Source organism: Phaethon lepturus, unplaced genomic scaffold (genome assembly GCF_000687285.1).
Source record: "Phaethon lepturus isolate BGI_N335 unplaced genomic scaffold, ASM68728v1 scaffold5841, whole genome shotgun sequence".
NCBI classification, from domain to species: Eukaryota; Metazoa; Chordata; class Aves; order Phaethontiformes; family Phaethontidae; genus Phaethon; species Phaethon lepturus.
The window spans coordinates 46,787-67,577 of record NW_010515435.1 but is presented as its reverse complement, the minus strand read 5'-3'; the positions used below and the strand labels follow the sequence as shown (position 1 = coordinate 67,577).

The window sequence follows — 20,791 nt, the reverse complement described above, 5'->3', positions numbered from 1 at the left end:
ATCGCAGTTGGCAATTACAGAAACATTAGAGATACAATTAAAGGAATTTTTTGAAGGTTTTATCCATTATCTCACAAACTCATGAAAAATCTTGTTATTAGCATAGTTGGCATTAGCAAGCTATGCTTTTGAAAAAAGCAATGCGTAGAAATTATAACTGCCCATATTGGTATTCTGTTGTGTCTGGAATATCAATAAGGTGCAAAAAGCCTTTCAGAGCATCTAAAACTAAATCTAAATTAATTTAATTTAACTGACGTGTCAAATAACTTATTTAATTAAAGGACCATCTACTACTTGGAGAGAAAAAGGAAGGACTATCATCTCATGCAATTCCAGCACAATGCTATTAATTTCCAACCCAGAACAACAGTGTAAAGTTTAAGTACTAATTTATTATTTTATTTCCCTCATTTTGTTTCCTTTTGTGCTTGACTGCATAAGAGGGTTATTTATTTTTTTGGGTGGGGAGCCGTGTCTGCAATCATTTTGTGGAACATCTTTGATGTTCTGTGGAGTAACAGCAGTTCACAGATCACAGGCTCAATAACGCTAAACTAAATCAGGAAACGTTAAATCTGTCGAAATAAGACCCCAGAGCAGACTTTGTACCCACAGAGATGTCTTACACAGACATATTCTGCAGAAGATAAAACGAAGTTATAAGATGTACAGTGCAGCTTGCATGTTAAACCCAAAGGTTACAATAAATAAATACTGTGCATCCCTTGAGGATACTCTCTCAAGGAAGACAGATTGCCACGTGAGAAGAATAGCAACAGCTCCACGTGCAGCAGCAGTTACAGCTTCAGGCTTCGTGCAGGAAGGGGAGAGCTGAGGTTTCCCTCTCTCCCCTCTGCATAATGTTCTTCTGTCTCCTGTGTCACATGCTGGGGACATGCCCAGACCTGGAGGTTGCAGCCAGGAGTGGGAATGGGACACACCACATTGGGCTGCTGCACAAAAATGCAACTCCAAGCTTCAGCAGAGACACAAGGATGCTGCAGAGCCTTGCAGCCCCCAGGTGTTTGCAAGTGCCCCAAATCGCAGTGCAACAGCAGAGAGATGCAATCACAGGAAACAGGTCTAAGTGCTGGTAGGCAGGTGGAAGGGCAGTTCCTTCAGCCTTCCTGATAAACTAGGCTCACAGGATAATTCAAGCTGGAAGGGACCTCAGGAGGTCCTCAGTCCAACCTCCTGCCCAAAGCAGGGCCGCCTGTGGGGTCAGGCCAGGTTGCTGAGGGCTTTATCTAGTTGGGTCTTGAAAACCCCCAAGGATGTAGATGGCTCATCCTCTCTGGGCAACCTGCTCTGCAGCTGGGCTGTCCTCATGGAGAAAGAGTTTCTCCTTAGGTCTAGTCTGAACCTCTTTTTTTTCAGCTTATATGCTTTGTCCCTTGTCTTCCTTAGTTCACACGTTGCTGTGCATATACTAACTAGCAGTAACTCTCATCTTTGGAAAGGAAAACAAGAAAGGTTTGGTAGCAACACTCATGATAAATCTTCCTTCATTAATCTGCATGGTTAATAACTGCTACGTGTCTTTAAACTGTCCCACAAAGCAACAATACCAGAGCTGAGAAGGAAACATGTTTTCCATATCTGACTGTTTTTTGAGATTTAGAGAGCAGATTCCAGTTCAAAAACCAAAGGAGGCAAGTGAAATCTTTCTAGTAAAATAAGCTTCAAAATTATATTTAAAAATCATTCTAGTCAAACATGTTTGTCTGTTGTTTATATTTACACTTTTGTATTTGCACTCTTATTTGAAAGCCAGTGTTCATTTTGAACTGGATGGCTGGAATTTCCAGTTCCAGAACAATTGAACACAGTGGTCAAGCTGCTTTGGAAAATTTTTCTAAATCAAGTTGAAAAATACACAGAAATATCTCACCCTGGAGGGGCAAAATGAAAATGAGAAATGAAGAGAAATGAAATGAAATGAAATGAAATGAAATGAAATGAAATGAAATGAAATGAAATGAAATGAAATAACTTTCATTTCAGGCCATTTGTTTCTCCTTCCAAAATATTTTCAGCTAAAAATCCCTGACCAGCTACAGTCTGTGCAGTTTATATTCAGCCCAGTTATGTTTTGTGGTTTTTTTTTTTCTTTAAGGAGTAAGTGATTAGGTTTGTTTTAAAATTACCAAGATGCAAGTTAAGAAGATTCACTTATGCCATGAAGTATTGGTAAAGATATAGTTGCATGGGAGTAGGTTAATGGCATGACAAACAGTGAAAACAGCCAAATAGTAAAACTGGTAAATAAAAGACAAAACCAGTTTGATTTTGAGTATTTCTGGTCCCATGTAGCTACTCAGTTCAAAGTACTTTAAAGAGTGTTATAATCAGAGAGGTGCTCGGCACTTTATAAAAATCTCTCCTGAAGGGTTTCTTACTGGTTGCCTTAAAATGCAGCCTCAGACTTTTGCCACTTCAGTGAACCCTGTGTACAATATGCAGATCTACAGCCAAAAGAACCTTGCCGTTAGAAAGAAGGAAAAAGAAAGCAAATTGTCTGATTCTGAAATCAACTGCAGGCTGATGGCTGTGCTTATCGGTGCTAGCCCAGCTCTTTGCAAGGGCACGCAGCCCGCCGCTGTGTAGTCAAGCTCAGCCACCGGCTTAGAGCAGGTATTTCAATCGCTCGGTCAATCAGTGCAGCCACTCCCTCAGCAGGGCTCAACAAAAAGCTCCTTAAAACATTTAAGGTTTGGGAGCTACGGGTTGAGGCTTGGTGACTGATTTTACATCTTTTGTGCAAAGGTCAGCGAGGAGACGAGCTGTGGCTTTCAGGGGCCGGAGGTGCCGGGGTCCCTGAGGAGGATTACCAGCCCTAGCCCCCATGCTGTGTCTCCCAGCATGACATCTGCACGCAGGCGCAGCTCAGCCCTCCTCGCTGCTGGGGTCTCAGTCTCTTCACCAGTTATTGACATGGGTACCTTGAATTTGGCCCACCTGGGAGCTGTTTCATAGAGGAATCTGCCTCTCTCTGCCACCAGCAAGAGAACGCGCGGCTGGTGACGGAGTAGAGTGAAAGCCTTCCTGACTCTGCAGATGGTGTGTATACCTTCCACCACCCTCTCTGGGTGGTTCGTCCAGGAGCCCCTCTCATGCTGCTCACTTCCGTGGGAAGCACCAGCAGCCTGTCTCCTCCCTACAGCACGGCATTTGCTTTGCTCTCAGCGCCATGAGGAGAAGCAGCCACACGGATCGCTGGCATTTGTCAGCCCATTTTCCCACCTTGTCAGAAAATTGTGAGGAAAAAAAATATCAAATAGTAGAGTGGAATTAATCCTACAAATGTTAAGCAATGTTGCTTAAAAAAAAACACAAAGAACTACCTTTTTATTGCCATGGTAGAGTCATTGAAGCAAACAGACACCCTAATTTAAGATCACCGTTGAAACTAATACAATGATTGTGGATCAAGTCATGTACAAACCTCCTTAGTTAAAATTTCAGAAAGCCAAAAATATTTATTCAGAGCTGTACTGCTGCAAGTGCTGCAAATTACAATGACTAATGTTAAAAGAGATTTACATGGCACAGTTGTTCCCACCTTTTTCACAAGCCTATAAAGTTAGACCCAGCCTATTCAAATAAACCTAGTTGTAAGTTATAGAAGTAGTTCAGCCAAATGATGAAGCAGGAGAAACTTATTCAGCACTTCGTCCTGATGGTCATAATGCATATAAATGAGAAAATTAAAAAATGGATACATTAAGGGGCAATTTAGGATCTCTTACCAGCGAGACAGGAAGGAAATGTGACTGCAGCAGCCAGCTGTACAATGGGCACAGGGGAAGTGTTGTGACTTGTCCCTGACAGTTGCAGAGAGGTAAATGGAAGATTTTTTTTTTCTTTTTTTTGCAGTGGGGTTGCTATGTACTGAGAAGTGAAAAACAGACCAGGAACCAGATCAGCAAAAGTGCCACCTGCACAACACCCATTTTATTCACACTGATCCAAATTTTAAGCCTCAAAAGCCAGCCTGATTTCTGGCTGGCTGGGAAGTCACTGGAGCCCAGTCAGCTGTCAGTATTAGCTATCTGATCACTTAAGTTCTGCTTTTAGTCACCCTTAAGGGCCCTGGATCTTGCTGGGAATCATCATCTCTCTCTCAGCTATGCCTTTAAAGTTTCTCAGCTAAATGTACCTTCATTTATTGCACTCAAGACACCTAGTCTACATGTGCTTGGTCTCTGTGTGTCCCTAGCTGATACAGAAGGCTCACACAAAGCTGAGGGAGAGCCGGTAGCTCCTCAGGTTTAGCCCTGTGGGAACACCACTGTTGAAGCTGGGACATCAGGTAGTAAACCAGATAAGGATGAAAATTAGGTGCCTGTTGATTAAGGCATTTAGTCAAGGTAAGAAGGAGTCCTGTCTTTTGGTCGCTGCGTCCAGCTCTGCTTCTTTGGTTTAGCTTAGAGGACAAATGGAAGATACAAAAATGTGGTTGCATGGTTTGTTTAGAAATCAAGTCTTAGCTGGCTGCATAAGAAACCTGTGGAAGAACTGGCAAACTTTAATCTCCCAATTGCTAGTCCAGTCCTTCATTTAAAATTATTGCCAATCCTGAAAATCAGGACTTGGAACTGCCCTCTCTCGGGTGTAAATCAGCATGGAAATTGCCTCAGTGTTATTTAGATGTAGCACCTGGAGGCTCCAGTATTAGCTGGAAGTAATTAATACATTATTAACTGTTTTACAACAAGCAAAATCCATTCATTCATACTACTTTTATTTTATGATTCATCTGTAGTTTTTAATTTATACAGGGAGTATGCATCATGTACATAAAAAAAAAAAAAACAAAAAGATGTTTGAAAAACTCTCTCATCAGGTTCCTCTTTTCTATACCTTTTCCTCTGATGATCATCCTTTTATGCCTGCATCATCATCATCATACTGAAAGCAAATTAATTCTATGTTTCCTAAGTATTATTTCATATAATTGATTAGTAGCTAACGTAAAACTCAAAGAACGCTCCGTTCTTAATTTTGGAGGTCAGTAAGAAACCTTCTGCAAAACCCGGGCTGTTTATTAATATGCCCTTTGTTCTGAGGCATTTTAGTACCTTGTCAGGTCAAACACATAAATATTAACTTTTAAAAGAAATTAATACTATAAATATTATATATATACATATGTCACAGGATATGATCCGCTGTCATATGAAGACTGCTATCAAACGAATACATCGGTACCGAGCCTCAGAAACTGTGAGCGGCTTAAATGCCAGTTTTGTCATCTCTTCGCTGGTTGTGTCCATACTTTTGCCAACACAAAAGAATGGAGATAATCTGAGGAGGCTTTGAACTATGGCACTTCAGATACTATAGCAATCTCATTATAACCGCAAAATTGTCTGTAGCCTGAACATTTCTCTAGCGTATCATTATGCAGTGATGCTATTGCGACGTCGTACCTATAAATGCATGGGTAGCAGTGTGGGGAGGAAAGGAATTTCTTTCAGGAAATGAGGAAAAAACCTGAAGACCAGGTCTTTTATCATCATTGCACACACGACATTTTCATCAGACGAGGAACACCATGGACCAGACCTGCCTGAGACTTCTCAGGAGCGCTCACAGGAATAGAGCTATTAACTCACTGTACTGGTGAGGTCAGCCTCCTGATTCTTATGGTTTTATGTCACTCTGTGTTTTCCAATGGAGAAGTGACAAACCACACCACCGGTCCCTTCGCTGGCCTCCTCAGCGCTTCTCCCTGCCACAGCAGACTGCTGCTGCCTGAAGGGGGATGTGAATGTATTGGGGGGGGGAGACTTTTTCCCTTTTTCCCTTCCTGTGATATATGGGAAGATGTTTCAGTTTCTCAAACTGCCCACCTGCCAGTAACAGAAATCTTGCTGAGGCTGATGTGGTCACTCACCACCATCAAGAGAAAAGGTTTTGGGACCGGATTTTCTAACTATTTAACCTGGCGGTGCCCGAGTCAGAACACGACGCAGGCCTTCTACCTCTAGATTTGAGCTCCGCACTTAAAATGCATAAATAGAAACAACTGTAGGGAAGATGGGGGATACCGACGCAGTGTTTGGACAGGAGTTCATTCAGCTGCTGGGAGGCACTAAAAATGCCGGGTGAGGTTGCCCTTCGCTGCACGCTGAGCACCGTCCCGGCACAGCCTCCGCCTCGCCTCCGTGGTGCTCCGCGTGGGCGAACCCCCACAATTAATTATGCGAACCCCTCACAATTATGTGAGCTGTCCGCTCACATAATTAACAGAGGGTTGTAGCTTTTCCAATTTTCTGAGTTTGGAGTTTAGAGACTAGAGACGCAGGTAAGCACGGTGCTCTGGGTGAGATGCTAGCCTGGGCTTCACAGCATTTTTAGTTGTCGCCTTAATTTGTTTGTCACTTCGAAGTGCTGCAAATTTGGCTTGCTGCTGGCAGGGCATTAAAATATGCCAATGTACATTTTGACTGCCTCGGGCAGATGGAGGGACTAATATCTCTTTCTCTTCTCCGATTCTTTTTCCCATTTAATTAAGAGATTTATAGATGTGCATGCAAGTATTACGGTATAAATGCTTTGACCCACGTTTTCTCTCACATAAAAAAAAATTCTAAACAGTTCAAGGGCATAATGGTTCTTGCTTCTCAAGTAAGAGGAAAAAAGCATTCAATTACTTTTGAATGAACATGCTAAAATATGCTTAGAGTATAATTCTTGAAACTTGAGGTAGCTGCAGTTTGCAAGGTCGTGTATATGTGTTTCCTATAATTTCGGAACCCAAGGCAGCTGTGGTAATGGAGTTATTTAAAATTCAAAGGAAGAGGATTTATTAGCTAATAAAAGGTGTTTGATCTTGGAGAAGTAAAAATTAAGATTTATTTAGAAAAGATATTTAGCAACCAATACATTATTCCTGCTCTAACTTATAAATTTATTTTTTAATTTATTTATTATTCAGACTTTCTAACACTTGCCATCTAAAGATGCCAATGTATTCCTGACTTTTTTTTTTAAAACAAGCTCTGCAAGCTGTCCATGTGACCAAAATTCAGTATGTTTTTCCATAGAAAGATGCCCCTCTTGAAGTCCAGACTTAGGCGTGAATCCTGGGGACTCTCAGTGGGTGATTGAAGGCATTCTCTCCAAAATCACACCAGTAATTTGCAGGGTTTACAGAATAAAAAAGTATAGATGTCCCTTAAAATTCAATAAGAGCTGAGTACGATTAGTCTTTTCAAGATATGCTTGTCTGCAAAATACAACGAATAAGTCCAGATATAGTACTTAACTCCCTCTCTGCCCCCCAAAAACTTATCTATCTCTGTGATTTTGAAAATGAGACTTGGATTTCCAAATCCCTGCCATGATTTTTGACATTCTGTTTCAAAACTGAGCATGAGAGTTTGATAACACCTGGTGTTGCTTATTTCTTTCTGCTGCTGGTAGGTCAGTACAAGCAGGTGTGTTTCAGACCTTATGCAAGTGTATATCCAAGTGTAATGGTCACGCTTTTTGATGAGGTTTAACAGTGCTTGCTCAAGGAAATGCAAATTAAGTAAATGTTGATTGAATTCAAACTGTCAACTATCAACTACATTTACTATTAATCTCTCAAGATTAACATTGTTATAACTAATTGGTCTGAAAAGTATTCAAACAAATTATTGGCTTGTGAACGAAATAAAATATTGTCTATTAACCTAAAGATTATAGACTGTAAATTTTTACCCACTGAGAAAATAATCTCTTTTGAACTGTAGATCATTGTAGAATATATTTGACGTCTTTAGAGCTAACCAAGCTGGAAAATAAGTGTGTGTATGTATGTAAATATGTATATATATAACCTTCAAAATATTAGCTCTGTAACAAGTGATGCTCCTCAGGATAAATATATTTCACTATAGATTATGTTTTTAAACTCCCACAAAGGGGTGAATGAAATAGGGACTTTCAACACAAGTCTGTGAAAAGTGGGTTTGAAGACCAGTGTCAGAGGTGCAACTTGAGCCCACAGGTTTCAGCAGAGAGCTAAAACCAGTATGTAGTGCAGTAGCTCCCGTAGAAGAAAAAGTATGAACATGTATGAGACACAAAGGTGCCCTCTGTGTCTCTCATTTGCATTGTTTTTTGCTCTCTGGCCAGGTCTGTGGGATGGGTGGGGGGAAAAAAAAAAAAAGGAAAAAATGCTCTAGGCAAAACTTTCTTTCTGTTTATAATCTCCTAAAGTTTCAATATTTTATTGTTAGGGTAGTTTCATTGCTTTAAGTCAGCACACTATGTACGACAAAACCGTAAGGAAATTAAGTTTAAAAAAAGCAAGTCTGTGGAACATCCATTCTTGAAATCTGCAGAGGCACACGTCTCTCTTGCAGCTTACGTCTTCCCAGCAAGTGAGAAGAACACTCTTTTAGATCCGTGATGTGTGATCCTGTCTCTGCCTGGTCGTTTGAAGCATCAAAGGAGGATGGCATGGTCCCTTGGACAACAGCAGAGAGGCTCCGCTGTGAGTTACTTGGCTGAAAAAGGATTGTGTACAGTGACATTTCTCCAGAATATTCCCCACACCACTAAGAATTTGTAGTGCAGAGACCATCGGAGCCAGAGATGGGTTTCAGTGAAATAACTAAAACCCAGCAGTTCATTTTAATAAGTGTCAAGTAACCAGTGACAGATGTTGTCCTCCTAAAGGCTTATGTGGGGCACGAGAACAAAATCTGCTGACAAACAAGCTTCTGATCTTCCCAAATCTCTTTTGCTCCAGCTCTTGTGTGTTTTTCCCCAAACCCTGCTCAGAAGAGGAGGAACACAGGATACGAATCTTGAGGTGCGCACACCTTAACAGCACTGCTCTGGCTGACAGGCTTATCGGTGCAAGAACCCATATATGACAACCACTTGCTTCCCTATGGCCTGTATTGATTGCTGTAATTTTTTAAATTAGGATGTCGTGGTTTAGCCCCAGCCGGCAACTAAGCCCCACGCAGCCGCTCACTCCCCCACAGTGGGACGGGGGAGAGAAAAAGTGAGGAAAATCATGGGTTGAGATAAAGACAGTTTAACAGGTAAAGCAAAAGCCGCGCACACAAGCAAAGCAAAACAAGGAATCCATTCCCCACTCCCCATGGGCAGGCAGGGGTTCAGCCATCTCCAGGGAAGCAGGGCTCTACCACACGTAATGGTTTCTTGGACAGACACCATCACTCTGAATGTCCCTCCACCCCTTCCTTCTTCTTCATCCCAGCTTTATATACTGACCATGACGTCATATGGTATGGAATATCTCTTTGGCCAGCCTGGGTCAGCTGTCCCGGCTGTGTCCCCTCCCGGCTCCCCGTGCACCCCCAGCCTGCTCGCTGGCAGCCCAGCACGAGGAGCTGGAGTGTCCTTGACTGCTCAGCAACAACCCAAAACATCAGCACCTTATCAACAGTTTCTCATCCCAAGTTTGAAACACAGCCTCATACTAGCTTCTATGAAGAAAATTAACTCTATCCTGGCTGAAACCAGGACATAGGGAAACCATCACGGCAAGTTTCTGAGATCACCCTGACCCCAAGCTCTGGCTGCCTCATTGTCTCATCCACTTACAGACTGAGTCTTCTGCATCACTTGGATGCAGGCATCCATGGACTTCAGTAAACTCTAAGAACCAACTGTCTGTCCCACCTTAGAAAGCACTGAGATATTTTTATTTTGAGGAGCAAGTCAAACAGAACAATTGAGAAGACTGTGGCTTATGCGTTTAAGACTGGCCTTTGCACACAAAAAGTAATGGCTAATCTTTTTCACTTAACTGTTGACTACATTTACCACAATATGGTGCCCCAAGTACTACTAGCCCCTAGTTCGAGATAAAAAATAGCTGAGTGTCTCAAATACAGAGTGAAAGTTGGTAAATTTTGAGATACATAGGGAAAAGCTATTTATTATATACAAAGTTTTGCAATATCAAAAATGACAATTTTACAGGCACTTAATAGAAGCAAAATTTTCGTTTAGTATCTGCTTGTACTAAATAAAACCCAGTTTGCACACCTGGAAATGGACTCCCCAAGTCACTTATATTATTGGTAAATTCAAGGCAGTGAAACTGGACGGGGTAAAACGAGGAGACATCTATGTCTGCACCCACGGCTATTCCAGCGTGTGAGAGCAGCGCAGCCTTGGGCTTCCCATCTGCCGAAAGGGGATGACAGCTCTAACTCAGCTACAAGGAATTCTTGGAGATTCAAGTAATTGTGCCATAACTGACTAATTATTCTAGTTTTCAACAACGTTTTGTCAAAAAGTGGCACATTTTAGCTTTCACTAATGAATAGCATGCAAGTACTTTCCTGTCAGAAATCCCCAACTCATACAGTCACCAGTCTTGTCCTCATTTGGCTATAGGCACAGCTTCCTACTCAATCCAATTGATATGTCCAGAAAATGAAAAGGTTCAGGTTTTTTTTAATATTTACACAGTGATGCTGAAATGCTGTGGACAGAGTTGCTGGCAGGGTAAGTTTAGGTAAAGTTTAGGAAAGGAGAAGAGGTGGGAATTATAATGACTTTTGTGTGTGGGAACCGAGAAAAGGCTTGAGTTCAATTAACCAAGGTGGATTTTACTTTTATTACTATGTAAGTAGACGTTCCTGTACAAGTAGGAGCCTTGGTATTATGCAAACTAGTACATGCACGTGTGCCTGCATACACACTGCCACAACCCCAACCATCGAGGTTTTTATACGTGGTAACTGAATAACCACCTCACTGTTTTATAACCTTTGCCTTTTGCACTTTTCACTTCCTCTCTTCCTCTCAATTTCCTTCCTCCATTATGTCTAAATATAGACTGTAAGCTGTTCAGAAAGGCTACCGTGTTTCCTACTCATTTTTCAACAGCACTGAGCAAATATTCAGGACTCAAAATCCATTTCTCATTAGCCATTCAGCAGTAGCAGGCACTCATGCATGGAGTTGTCTGAAGTTAATTTGTGCAAGTGATGTGATGGAAGTGATTTTTTCAATAGAATTTACAAGGCAAACAGATTTCTGAAGGATGTTTCATGTAAATAGGAAAGAGGAAATTGGGGTGGATGGAAGGAGGAAACAGAAAAGACTATTGAACCTGACATCACTAGCAAGGCAGAATTAACAGGAAGGCAAAAAATCTGAAATGTCAGAGCAAGGAAGTGATACAAGGCTCTGAAAGTAAACATGGGATGCTAACACAGTTGACCTTACCCTGTTTAATTTTTGATCAATCTTATTGCTATCTGTATTTTATTCAAGAAATTCTACATGGAAGTGATGTCAGCTTTGGTCCTTTATCTGTTGTTCGGGTGGCCTCTTCGTCCCGCAGAAGGTGCAGCAGCTCTGCAAACAGCGACGCTGCCACGAAGCAGCTTTGAGACCTCAATTTACAACATTTCACTCAACATTTCTGATGTCAGCATTTTTGAAAAAGATGTTCTAACTTTCAAAATGAGAAATGTTACTAACCGTATGAGTCAGTGAAAACAAGGACACAGGGATGAGCTGAGCTTTAAAAGAAACATTTTATTTGGTAAAAAATAAAAGTAATAAATTATTTCAAGACAATTTTTGGTTTGTATCTGTACATACACAGTATATCCACAACACAGCTGCTATGTAATCCAGGAATTCCATCTTTAAAAAAAGGATTTACAGATCAAGTAACAATTTTAAATGAACAGTCTTTTACATCCGTCAGTATTGAAACCAACTTGATGGAATTCCCTTTCCCCCCCTCGCCCCAATTACCCAGCAATATCTATTCTGGGTCTTGTGTGTTTGTAGCACCTCTTGTTTTGCGTCATGTAGATCAGTGTTTCTTGGTTTCTTTTAATCAAAGAGCACCAGATTATTATTTTTCCTGCAGCATTAGCGTACCAGCTTTCATTTTCAACTGGTAAAAAGTAGACTATGAATGTCCATTTATGATTTTATCTTCTGATTTTACTTGCTTCCTTTGCTGGATGTGGAAATATGTGCAAATGCTTTTTTATTTTGTCTGGTTGTTTTCTTAGTTATTCAAACTCACTTCTGTGTCCCCTTTGAAATCTTACGGATCACCAGGGATCCACAGACTCTGCACTGAGGAAGATTGATCTAAAGTCTGAAACCAGAACACCGACATTTTAACAGCAGCATATGTGACATTTGGAAGAAACGTACCAAACATGATGTCAAAACACCAGCAAAGAAAACAATGAAACTATATAGTCAACAGTCTCCCAAAATACATCAGCTAGGACGACGGGGAGATCTTTTTTAAACCAAAATCTAACAAAACATTTACGCCTGCTGTTATGCTTTACCCTGGGACTGCCTAGTTTAAAAAGCTACGTGTCTGTAACGCCTTGTCAGATCGGTCCTGCAGAGGATTATTCAAGGGCTTGGGAAGCTGTAGACAATCAGTCTGAATTTTGAGCAGGTTGATTGCTAAATAGACAATGTGCAACAGACATGTAAGAGTCCTGTGTTTGAATGCTAATGAATGAGTTGCATTCATTTCTCAAACACAATAAAATATTGCCACTGGTGCTTAGTCTTTAAAATATTTCTACTTTAACTGTGACAAATTTTGTGTGTTTTGGAAAGAAAAGAAGCAATTTTTTCCCAGCTGCATTTACATATGGAAGCAACACTATCAAAATAAACATGTATCATGGGCCTTTCATCAGAAATGATTATTTTTCCCTCCAACTATCTTTTCAACTTATCTGTTGAATTTTTAGTTCGTGTAATACATGTGGTGGGAAAAAGATGCATAGTCTTCACAGCAGCTTCTTCTGAAGGGATGTCCACTCATTCTTAGTAAACCAGATTCTCTTCTGGAAATATGCAAAGATATTTTCAAGATATAAAAAGAATTGATTTGGGAATCTAGCCCCTATATCCCCCTGGCTTTTCAGAAATAGGACTTGACCACTTTTTAAAGAGTTACATATATGAAAATTGCTTTTAAATACTGACCTGGGGGGGGACCATTCTAGACAAGAAGGAGATTAAGGGGATTAAAACTTAACTAGTCAACATCACTAAAGTAGAAATCCGCACCACTAGCTTTGCTGAACAGCAAAGCAGCTCTGTTCTGAGCAGTCCCAGCGCAAATGTTTTCTTCCGTCCTGTTTCTCAATAGAGAAAAGAGTTCTGAGAACATGCACCATCTCTTTGGCATCACATCAAAATGGGAAAAATGGAGACCCAACTGTAACTCCTAGTTTTGAGTTGAAAAGGATGAAAAACTTCAGACCCTATGGAAAGGTACCAAGGCACCTGTAAGCATCTCTATGAAATAAAGAATGAAATGGCAAGACGGCCTTTTGAGCATTGCAGTCTCCTCTCTTAACACTGGGGAGCTAATGGAATATGTACTCAAGCAAGTGACGATAAAATTGGAGTAACATATTTCAATTACTCATGAACTACTGCAGCTTTAAGTTGCTCTAACTCTCCTGACTTAAATGAAAACAAACTAAAAATCCCAAGTATCGTCCTGTGCAGTACAATATTGATATGGCAAATAAATTACAGCAAGTACCATAGTAACCGTACTGATCTCTGCATTACACAGTTGCAAAGCTACTTCTTGGTTGTACAGCTTATCCCATGTAATGCTACAAAGGAAAAAGAAAAATATATTTATCATAGCTTAGTGGAGCTATTTTAAATTTTATTTTTGCATTGTCTTGCAACAGATTTTGATTTTCTTTTTACGACTTCTTTTATAAGCTATGACATTTCCTAATACATTGCAGAAAGCTGAAAAATGTCTGAACAGTTTTTTCTCTGAATAGTAATTTTTCACCTATCAGTGCACAAGCATGTATTGTCTGATAAGCTTTTTGTTTCTCTCAGGGTTTGTAAGAAATACTGCTACACTCATGTATTAGACAGGTGGAAATTTAATTTTTCTTAATATTTAACCTTTCTTTACATCTAGTTCATGTTTGTTACATGAATAAAGAGTGCAGTGCAAACTCATTAATAAGAGAACAACCAACATTTTGCAATCTGAGAGGCAGTAAAGACTGTTTATTACAAGGCTGAAGAAATGAAGAAATTTATTCACTGGGTTTTATGACCGTATGTAGGGGTGGTTTATTTATGATGTGAATTGAATGGGCACCACACAAGGAGCTTGTATCTGCCGGCTGCACTGCTCTCCGCTGCCAACGATGCTCCGGAGGGCCATGCTCAGCACTGCAGAAGTCTGATCAGCTTGTGCATGGCCACCTTCCTAGATCTATTACACTGCTAATGGAGTTTTATTTAATGTGGAAATGACACATCATTTTTTTATGGGTTTCACAACTCCCATTCGGCCAAATGACCGTCAGGCACGGCAACAGCTATTACTCCACAGCCTTACAAAACTGGGAGTGCATTGGGTGTGTGCAGGGTGTAATAAACTTGCAATGTGCATAGAAACACAGAATCACAGAATCACTAAGGTTGGAAAAGACCTTTAAGATCATCGAGTCCAACCGTCAACCCAACACCACCATGCCCACTAAACCATATCCTGAAGTGCCACGTCTACATGTTTTTCGAACACCTCCAGTGATGGTGACTCCATCAGCTCGCCTTTACCACCTCCCTGGGCAGCCTGTTCCAATGCTTGACCAGTCTCTCAGTAACGAAAATTTTTCTAATATCCAATCTAAACCTCCCCTGGCGCAACTTGAGGCCATTTCCTCTCATTCTATCGCTTGTTACTTGGGAGAAGAGACCAACACCCTCGTCACCACAACCCCCTTTCAGGTAGTTGTAGAGAGCGATAAGGTCTCCCCTCAGCCTCCTCTTCTCCAGACTGAACAACCCCAGTTCCCTCAGCCGCTCCCCATAAGACTTGTGCTCCAGACCCCTCACCAGCTTCATTGCCCTTCTCTGGACACACTCCAGCACCTCAATGTCCTTTGAGCAGTGAGGGACCCAAAATTGAACACTTTATTCGAGGTGCAGAGCACATTTAGGACATATTGAACAAGATGCCATCTCCCTGGAAAGAAGAAACATCAAGACAAGCTGTGGGAAAAGGAAGTGCAAAAATATAAACTCTATTTTTCCCTCCAGAAATGCGTATATCCTTTTTCTTTGCTGAAGCAGGTACCTTTTTTCCCCCCCATATTTTTTCTATTTTGTGGGCAGCTGGGTTCCCACAGAGACATGAGGCAAATCAGACAGGACTGGGCAAGCATTGTTTTCCCAACTTTACATGGGAATTTAACAAACAATTCTGGAGGGAATAAAGTAACAGTTGGTCCTTGCTCCACCTGCAGAGCTCCCCAGCCTGCTCCCCCAGCTTCCAAGCCGCAGCTGCAGGCAGGGCATCTGGCTGCTCTTCCCGTGGTGTCAGAGCATCGTGCTCCCCAAGCAGCCTTGGGTCTTGTAACATTTCTAAATTAGTGGTGTCAACACATTAAGTGTCTGATCCTACTTCCACTGAGGTCTGTGGTGGTCTTTTGCATTCATTTCAATTAACGTTGGATCAGGCCTTAATGTAGCTACATTCCTATGCAGGATCTCTGAGGAGAGATCTGAAAATGAAAAAAAAAAAAAAAAAAAAAAAACTAGTTGTACTGTGATTTTTTTTTTTTTTTCATTATTAAACCTATGAGTAGGCTCCTCACTGAAGGCTCTTAATCTCCTGTGTAGGTACAAAATAGCAGTATATATCTATGAACATAGATGACTTAGTAAATTAAAACATCTGCCTTCTCAGGACTCTCTAACTAGCAATATACTTTGAAAAATACAGTAAAATATTTCCAAACTGTATCAAAATAGATTTCCCAAAGTTTACTACAAAATGGTAGTAGTAGAAAGACCCTTGTTCTCCCTCTCATTTTCTTCCCAGATATAGTATTGCCTACAAGTGAATGTCAGAGCTCCTAAGAGTACAAGGGAACACCAAAGATCCTCCTAAAACCTACCTACTCCCACATTTTTAGCATCACCTGTGTCTTGATTAAGTTCCTTTGCTGCATCGTTAATTCAGGCACTATTCTGGATAACGGTCTGCCCTGCTACAAAATATTAAGTTATAAAACGTACAGTATTGCATTGCTGTTGGCTGCATAGCTGTGGAAGTATGTTATACCTATATTGAAAATATGTCTAGGGTACTAAGAAGACACTCCTTGCCTTGGGTCTGAAAACGTTACCTCTGTCAGGACAGAATATTTCGGTATAAATGTTCATTTGGGAAAAATACCAATTATGGCATTTCAGCAAGGAGTGAACAAAGTCACCAGTGCTCATCAAGAAATGCATACAACCTGTTCCGTGGTCACAGATAAAGGGAAGACCTCAGCTTTCAGCAGAGGGTTGAGACACAAGACTTTGTCACTCTCATAAATAAATATCATCCCCACAGTTAAACAGTTAGTGCTATGATGCATCAGCCTGATAAGGTTCCCTGAAACAGTGTGAATAAAAAGCTGACACTGCTTCACTGAAATCGCTGGCAGCAGCTATGGTGAGTTCACCGGAGCCAGAGCAGATTCTCGGTGAGAAGTAGATTTCCGTATAAAATCTCTTCCCAGGGCCACAGGTAGAAAAGACAAATTAACTGGATCTAGCTGGTGCATGAAATGCCTTTTTGACGTTTCATTCTAAAGATTAAAACCAAGACCTTCATAGTGGGACACCTCCATAGAACACTGTCGGACCTTTCAGATCTAAGAGTGAAGAGGTCTCCTAAAACATGCTCCTGAAACACAAAAGACCCTATAAAAGAACACAAGCTTTCAGCAATGAATTTTCACAAATTTCTGAATTTGAAAAAAAACTGTTGCAGAGCATCTGGCATCTAAATATTATGTTATGGCATACAGAGACAAACTCCACATCCAGGAGGGGGTGGGCCAGTTGGATATTCTGTCTGCACACTGCACATGAAAAGTGGATGCCATGCTGCTGCCCAAACACATCAGCCCACCTGTGTTTTTTGTAAGTACTAACCTGGTGTAGCCACTTAAAATCAGGAAATTTTTTATGACTGAGAGGCTCAGATGAAAAAAATGGGTCCCTTAGACTGCAGTTAGGTGCCTAAATACCTTCATTAAGGTTAAACACTTGCTACTATCACCCTTCACTGATACTTTCTTTCATTCATGAGAGGTGTCTTATTGTTTGATGTGGTGACTTTTACAAATCTCATTTTTAGGTGCCTAATTACTCCTGGCAATTGTAATATTCATCCTGACATAAGACAGCATTGCAGGGTTGAGCTTGCAATCTCCCTCATACGCCTAGTCTAAACACTTGCAATCTTATTTAAAAAGATAGGTTATTAAGGTCAAAGTTGCAAATATATCTGGCAGCATTTAAAACAGACTGTTGCATATGAAACTCAGAAACTTACCTGAGAAATGGAAGTCCATGGAAAATTTTTTTTTGAAACATCAAATAGAAAAATGTAACAAAAAGCTATTTTTAGAATACATTACAGAATACTGGCATATTATACAAATGTAATTAACCCACTGAAATTTAAACTAGTCGTAAATTATGTTCAAGGCACCTTTTTTATAAATAGATTTTTAAATGTTCATTCTACATTCACACTGATTTAACCACGTAAACAAGCCTGTGAAAGCTCAGATTAAGGTCACATTAAGATCTGTGTGCCAAATACTTCAGAAATATATCATATTACATGGAAAATTCAATAAAGTAAGATAGATCCATCTGCTGCCCAAACAGTTCGATAGATGCTATGGGGTAGATTATTAACAAGGTGAAGCCTAAAAGAGGTTTTCAAAAATTAGTTTAAAGATAAGTAATATGCAATGCATTAATATTTGTGTTTATCATTTGAAAGTGTGTGTAAATGCTGAAAAAATGCAAGCCACTATTCCTAGTGCTATCCTATTTTTAAAGGGCAAACCTTTGGGTCATCAAATGTCATCTTTTTTCCCCCATACTTAATCTTACAATATGCTAGCACGTAGTTTCTTCACAAGGAAAATGTATAAAATTAATCTTACAATATAAACACTATAAACAACTCCCTTGAGACATTTTCTGGACACAGAATTTCTGTAAAGACTTAAGTATAACAAATCTAGGATAATTATGTAAAAATATGTACATTCATTCCAATGTCCTAAACCCAAGAAGAAACCCAAATAAGCACTACAAAAGTTGCCCGTCCGTCTTGTCCAGTTACGATCATGTCCAGCTTTGCTACTTTTGCTGTATTTCAACATAATCAACAAAAGTTTTACTTGTTTTTGTGTAGGAAGTTCCCGAACTTTTGCATAAATCCTCTCAGCTTATTTTCATTAGGCTGCAATGGATGGTAAGCAGTTGAGTTGTAGCTGACCATGTGATTACCCCTGCTGTAATTATTCCCTAAGGTCTTGCTTTTGATATCTGAGAGATGTGAAGTGCTGTTGGGTACATTTCCTGCAGGTTGGCTAGCATTTTCTATCTTACAGAATGGCTCAAAGCGACTATAAACACGCCTTTCACTCAAACGTGTTCTTAGTTCCTCTTGGTGTTTTGAGCTTGCTAGCTGTGGTGTCATTGAACTTGCTCTTTGAAGAGCAGAAACAGGAGCACTTTCGGGAGTAGTATTTGTGGTGATTTCCTTTACATCTTGATACTGAATCTGTTCTGTATTAAATCTTGGGGTAGATGCATCTCCTGCAGTTTCTATGAACTTAGCTTCAAGGGGGCACAAGAGAGGACACTTTTTATTGCTTTCATCAGATGGAGGTTTTTGTGGTTTGGGTGACTTTGGAGACTTTGTAGGGCTTCCGGCGACATCTTCTTTACTTCTGTTCAAGCTACCTTGAGAATTTGATGATGTGTTTCTCTTTCTCCTTGGGGAAGAATCAGCCTTATTCTCAGAAATCTTTGGTTTTTGATTCTCTTCTTCAGAAACCAATGTGTCAGAACTACTACACATTCTGTAAAAGGCAGGACCTTTGTTTTTTGACAAGTTTTCCTTCTTGTCTGGTGTGAGATTAAGAAGTGAGCGCAATTTCTGGGATCCTTTCTTTAGAAAACTTGGGGAGTTCTTACTTTCTTTCTTTGATGTGCAATCCTTACTAGACTCCTCCTTGCTAGTTTCAGTGAGAGCAGCCATAGAGATTGCCTTGCTAGCAGTCGGGCTCTTTAGCTCTCCTTTGAGATCCTTTTCCTCCTGTGGCAAGTGGTTGGTCACACTGTGCAAACTTTTAGAGCTCTTCAGCGTGTCTTCTGGAAGTTTTGGACTAACTGGCTGCTTCAGTCTATGCCTAGTCAATGTGCTGTAAACGTAACTGGATGCATGTTTGTTGGCACCAGGATCTAATATGGACTTGGAATTAAACATGGGAAAACTTCTCCTTTTTAACATATTTTCATTTTGAAGGTTCTTCAAATTTTCTGCATGTTTGTCTGCACACAACGTTGTGTACAAGTAGAGAGATGAGTCAGCCGTTGCATTTGAATTTACACTAGGTTTTGTGTTGTCTGCAATATGAATTCTGTGGGGTTTTGGTGCATCTGATTTAAGGGGAACGTTTGTGCTAAGATCTTCTAAAGTATTATCTGTTCCATTTTCCACACTTGGAGCATGATTAGATGTCCCTTTAGGTGTTGCACTTCCCTCTGACCCAATTATAGTTGAATTTGAAGAACTTGCACAGCTGCTTACTTCCTGCTGTTCAGGTAAAGTTGGCTGGAACACCAATGATGATCGTAAGCGAGAATGAGAATACAGTGCATGAGCTTTAATATTTTCAGCTGTGTCATAGCTATCGTATCTGTCACCCAGACCAGAACCATTAGACTCTACCGGATAATCTGACTGATCATTCAAATATGACTTAATTCGCCAGTTACGTAGGAATGATTTTGTTGTGTGTTCGAGGGTTGGCATCCTTTGCTGCAGATGGCGGATATGATTATCTGTCCCATTAAAAGACCTCCGTACAATTGAATTTCTTTCTGCAAGATTTACCTTTGGTCGTGAAAACTGATCAGCAAAACTTTGCTGGGGTGTATTGTAGTTATTTGCATATCCTCCTCGTAATGAAGAAACAATACTAAGGCTATCAGATGGCATTTTCCAAGTATTTGATGGATTGTTGGCTCTATTAATAGCTCTGTTGAGCAATAGATAAGGTGTCCTTTCTGGCTTCTCCCCAGCATAACTATGTCTCTTCCAGTGCTCATTTTTTTCACTAGGTTGATACTGCTGGATTGGATTTTGCATATTAAAAGCTGGATGAAATGGTTGTTTATTATAGGCTTGATTTCTCACGCCATATTTATCTATTTCATTTACTGCATATCTTCCACGAGTTTTCCAACAAACAGGATCTATCTTGTGAACCTTGTCTTGCCTACCAAAAAGGTTTCTTTGGCTAGAAACTGAAGCCAAGGAAGACACTGAGTGTTGGTATGTATCATTATCCCAGAGTGTCCTGCGACTGTTTACCCGCACTAAATCTGGGGCAAATGAACTAGGAACAGAAGAACGGGCATACAGTGTCCTGAACTCTTCATCAAAGGATTCAACCAGCTGTCCTGTGATAACTTGAACCATACTGAGGTTGGTTTTTTCAAACGACCACATAAAGCTGAAAGAAGAACAAATACTATTATAAACAGTTCTTTTGAGCTAAAATATTACACTGGTCCTTCTTGATAAGAAAGTTTTCACACAATCCTGGGTTTTGTACAAATACTTTCTAAATAAATAAATTGTGAGCATGATTCATGTAATTCAGATTTTGGAAGGTCCAATCTAATACTAGTCGAACTCAGCTGGAGACTTTCCATTGTTTTCAGT

At 40.3% G+C, this 20,791-nt stretch overlaps 1 protein-coding gene across 1 annotated transcript in view; it reads right to left on the bottom strand.

The window, feature by feature from the left end:
* Positions 1-18,229: 18,229 nt before the first annotated feature.
* The window catches only part of FAM83B (family with sequence similarity 83, member B), a 44,882-nt gene continuing 42,320 nt past the window's right edge, over positions 18,230-20,791 (bottom strand). The window contains exon 4 of the mRNA XM_010295771.1: positions 18,230-20,579. Coding sequence (XP_010294073.1) covers positions 18,230-20,579 — 2,350 coding nt within the window. The remainder of the gene's footprint in view (positions 20,580-20,791) is intronic.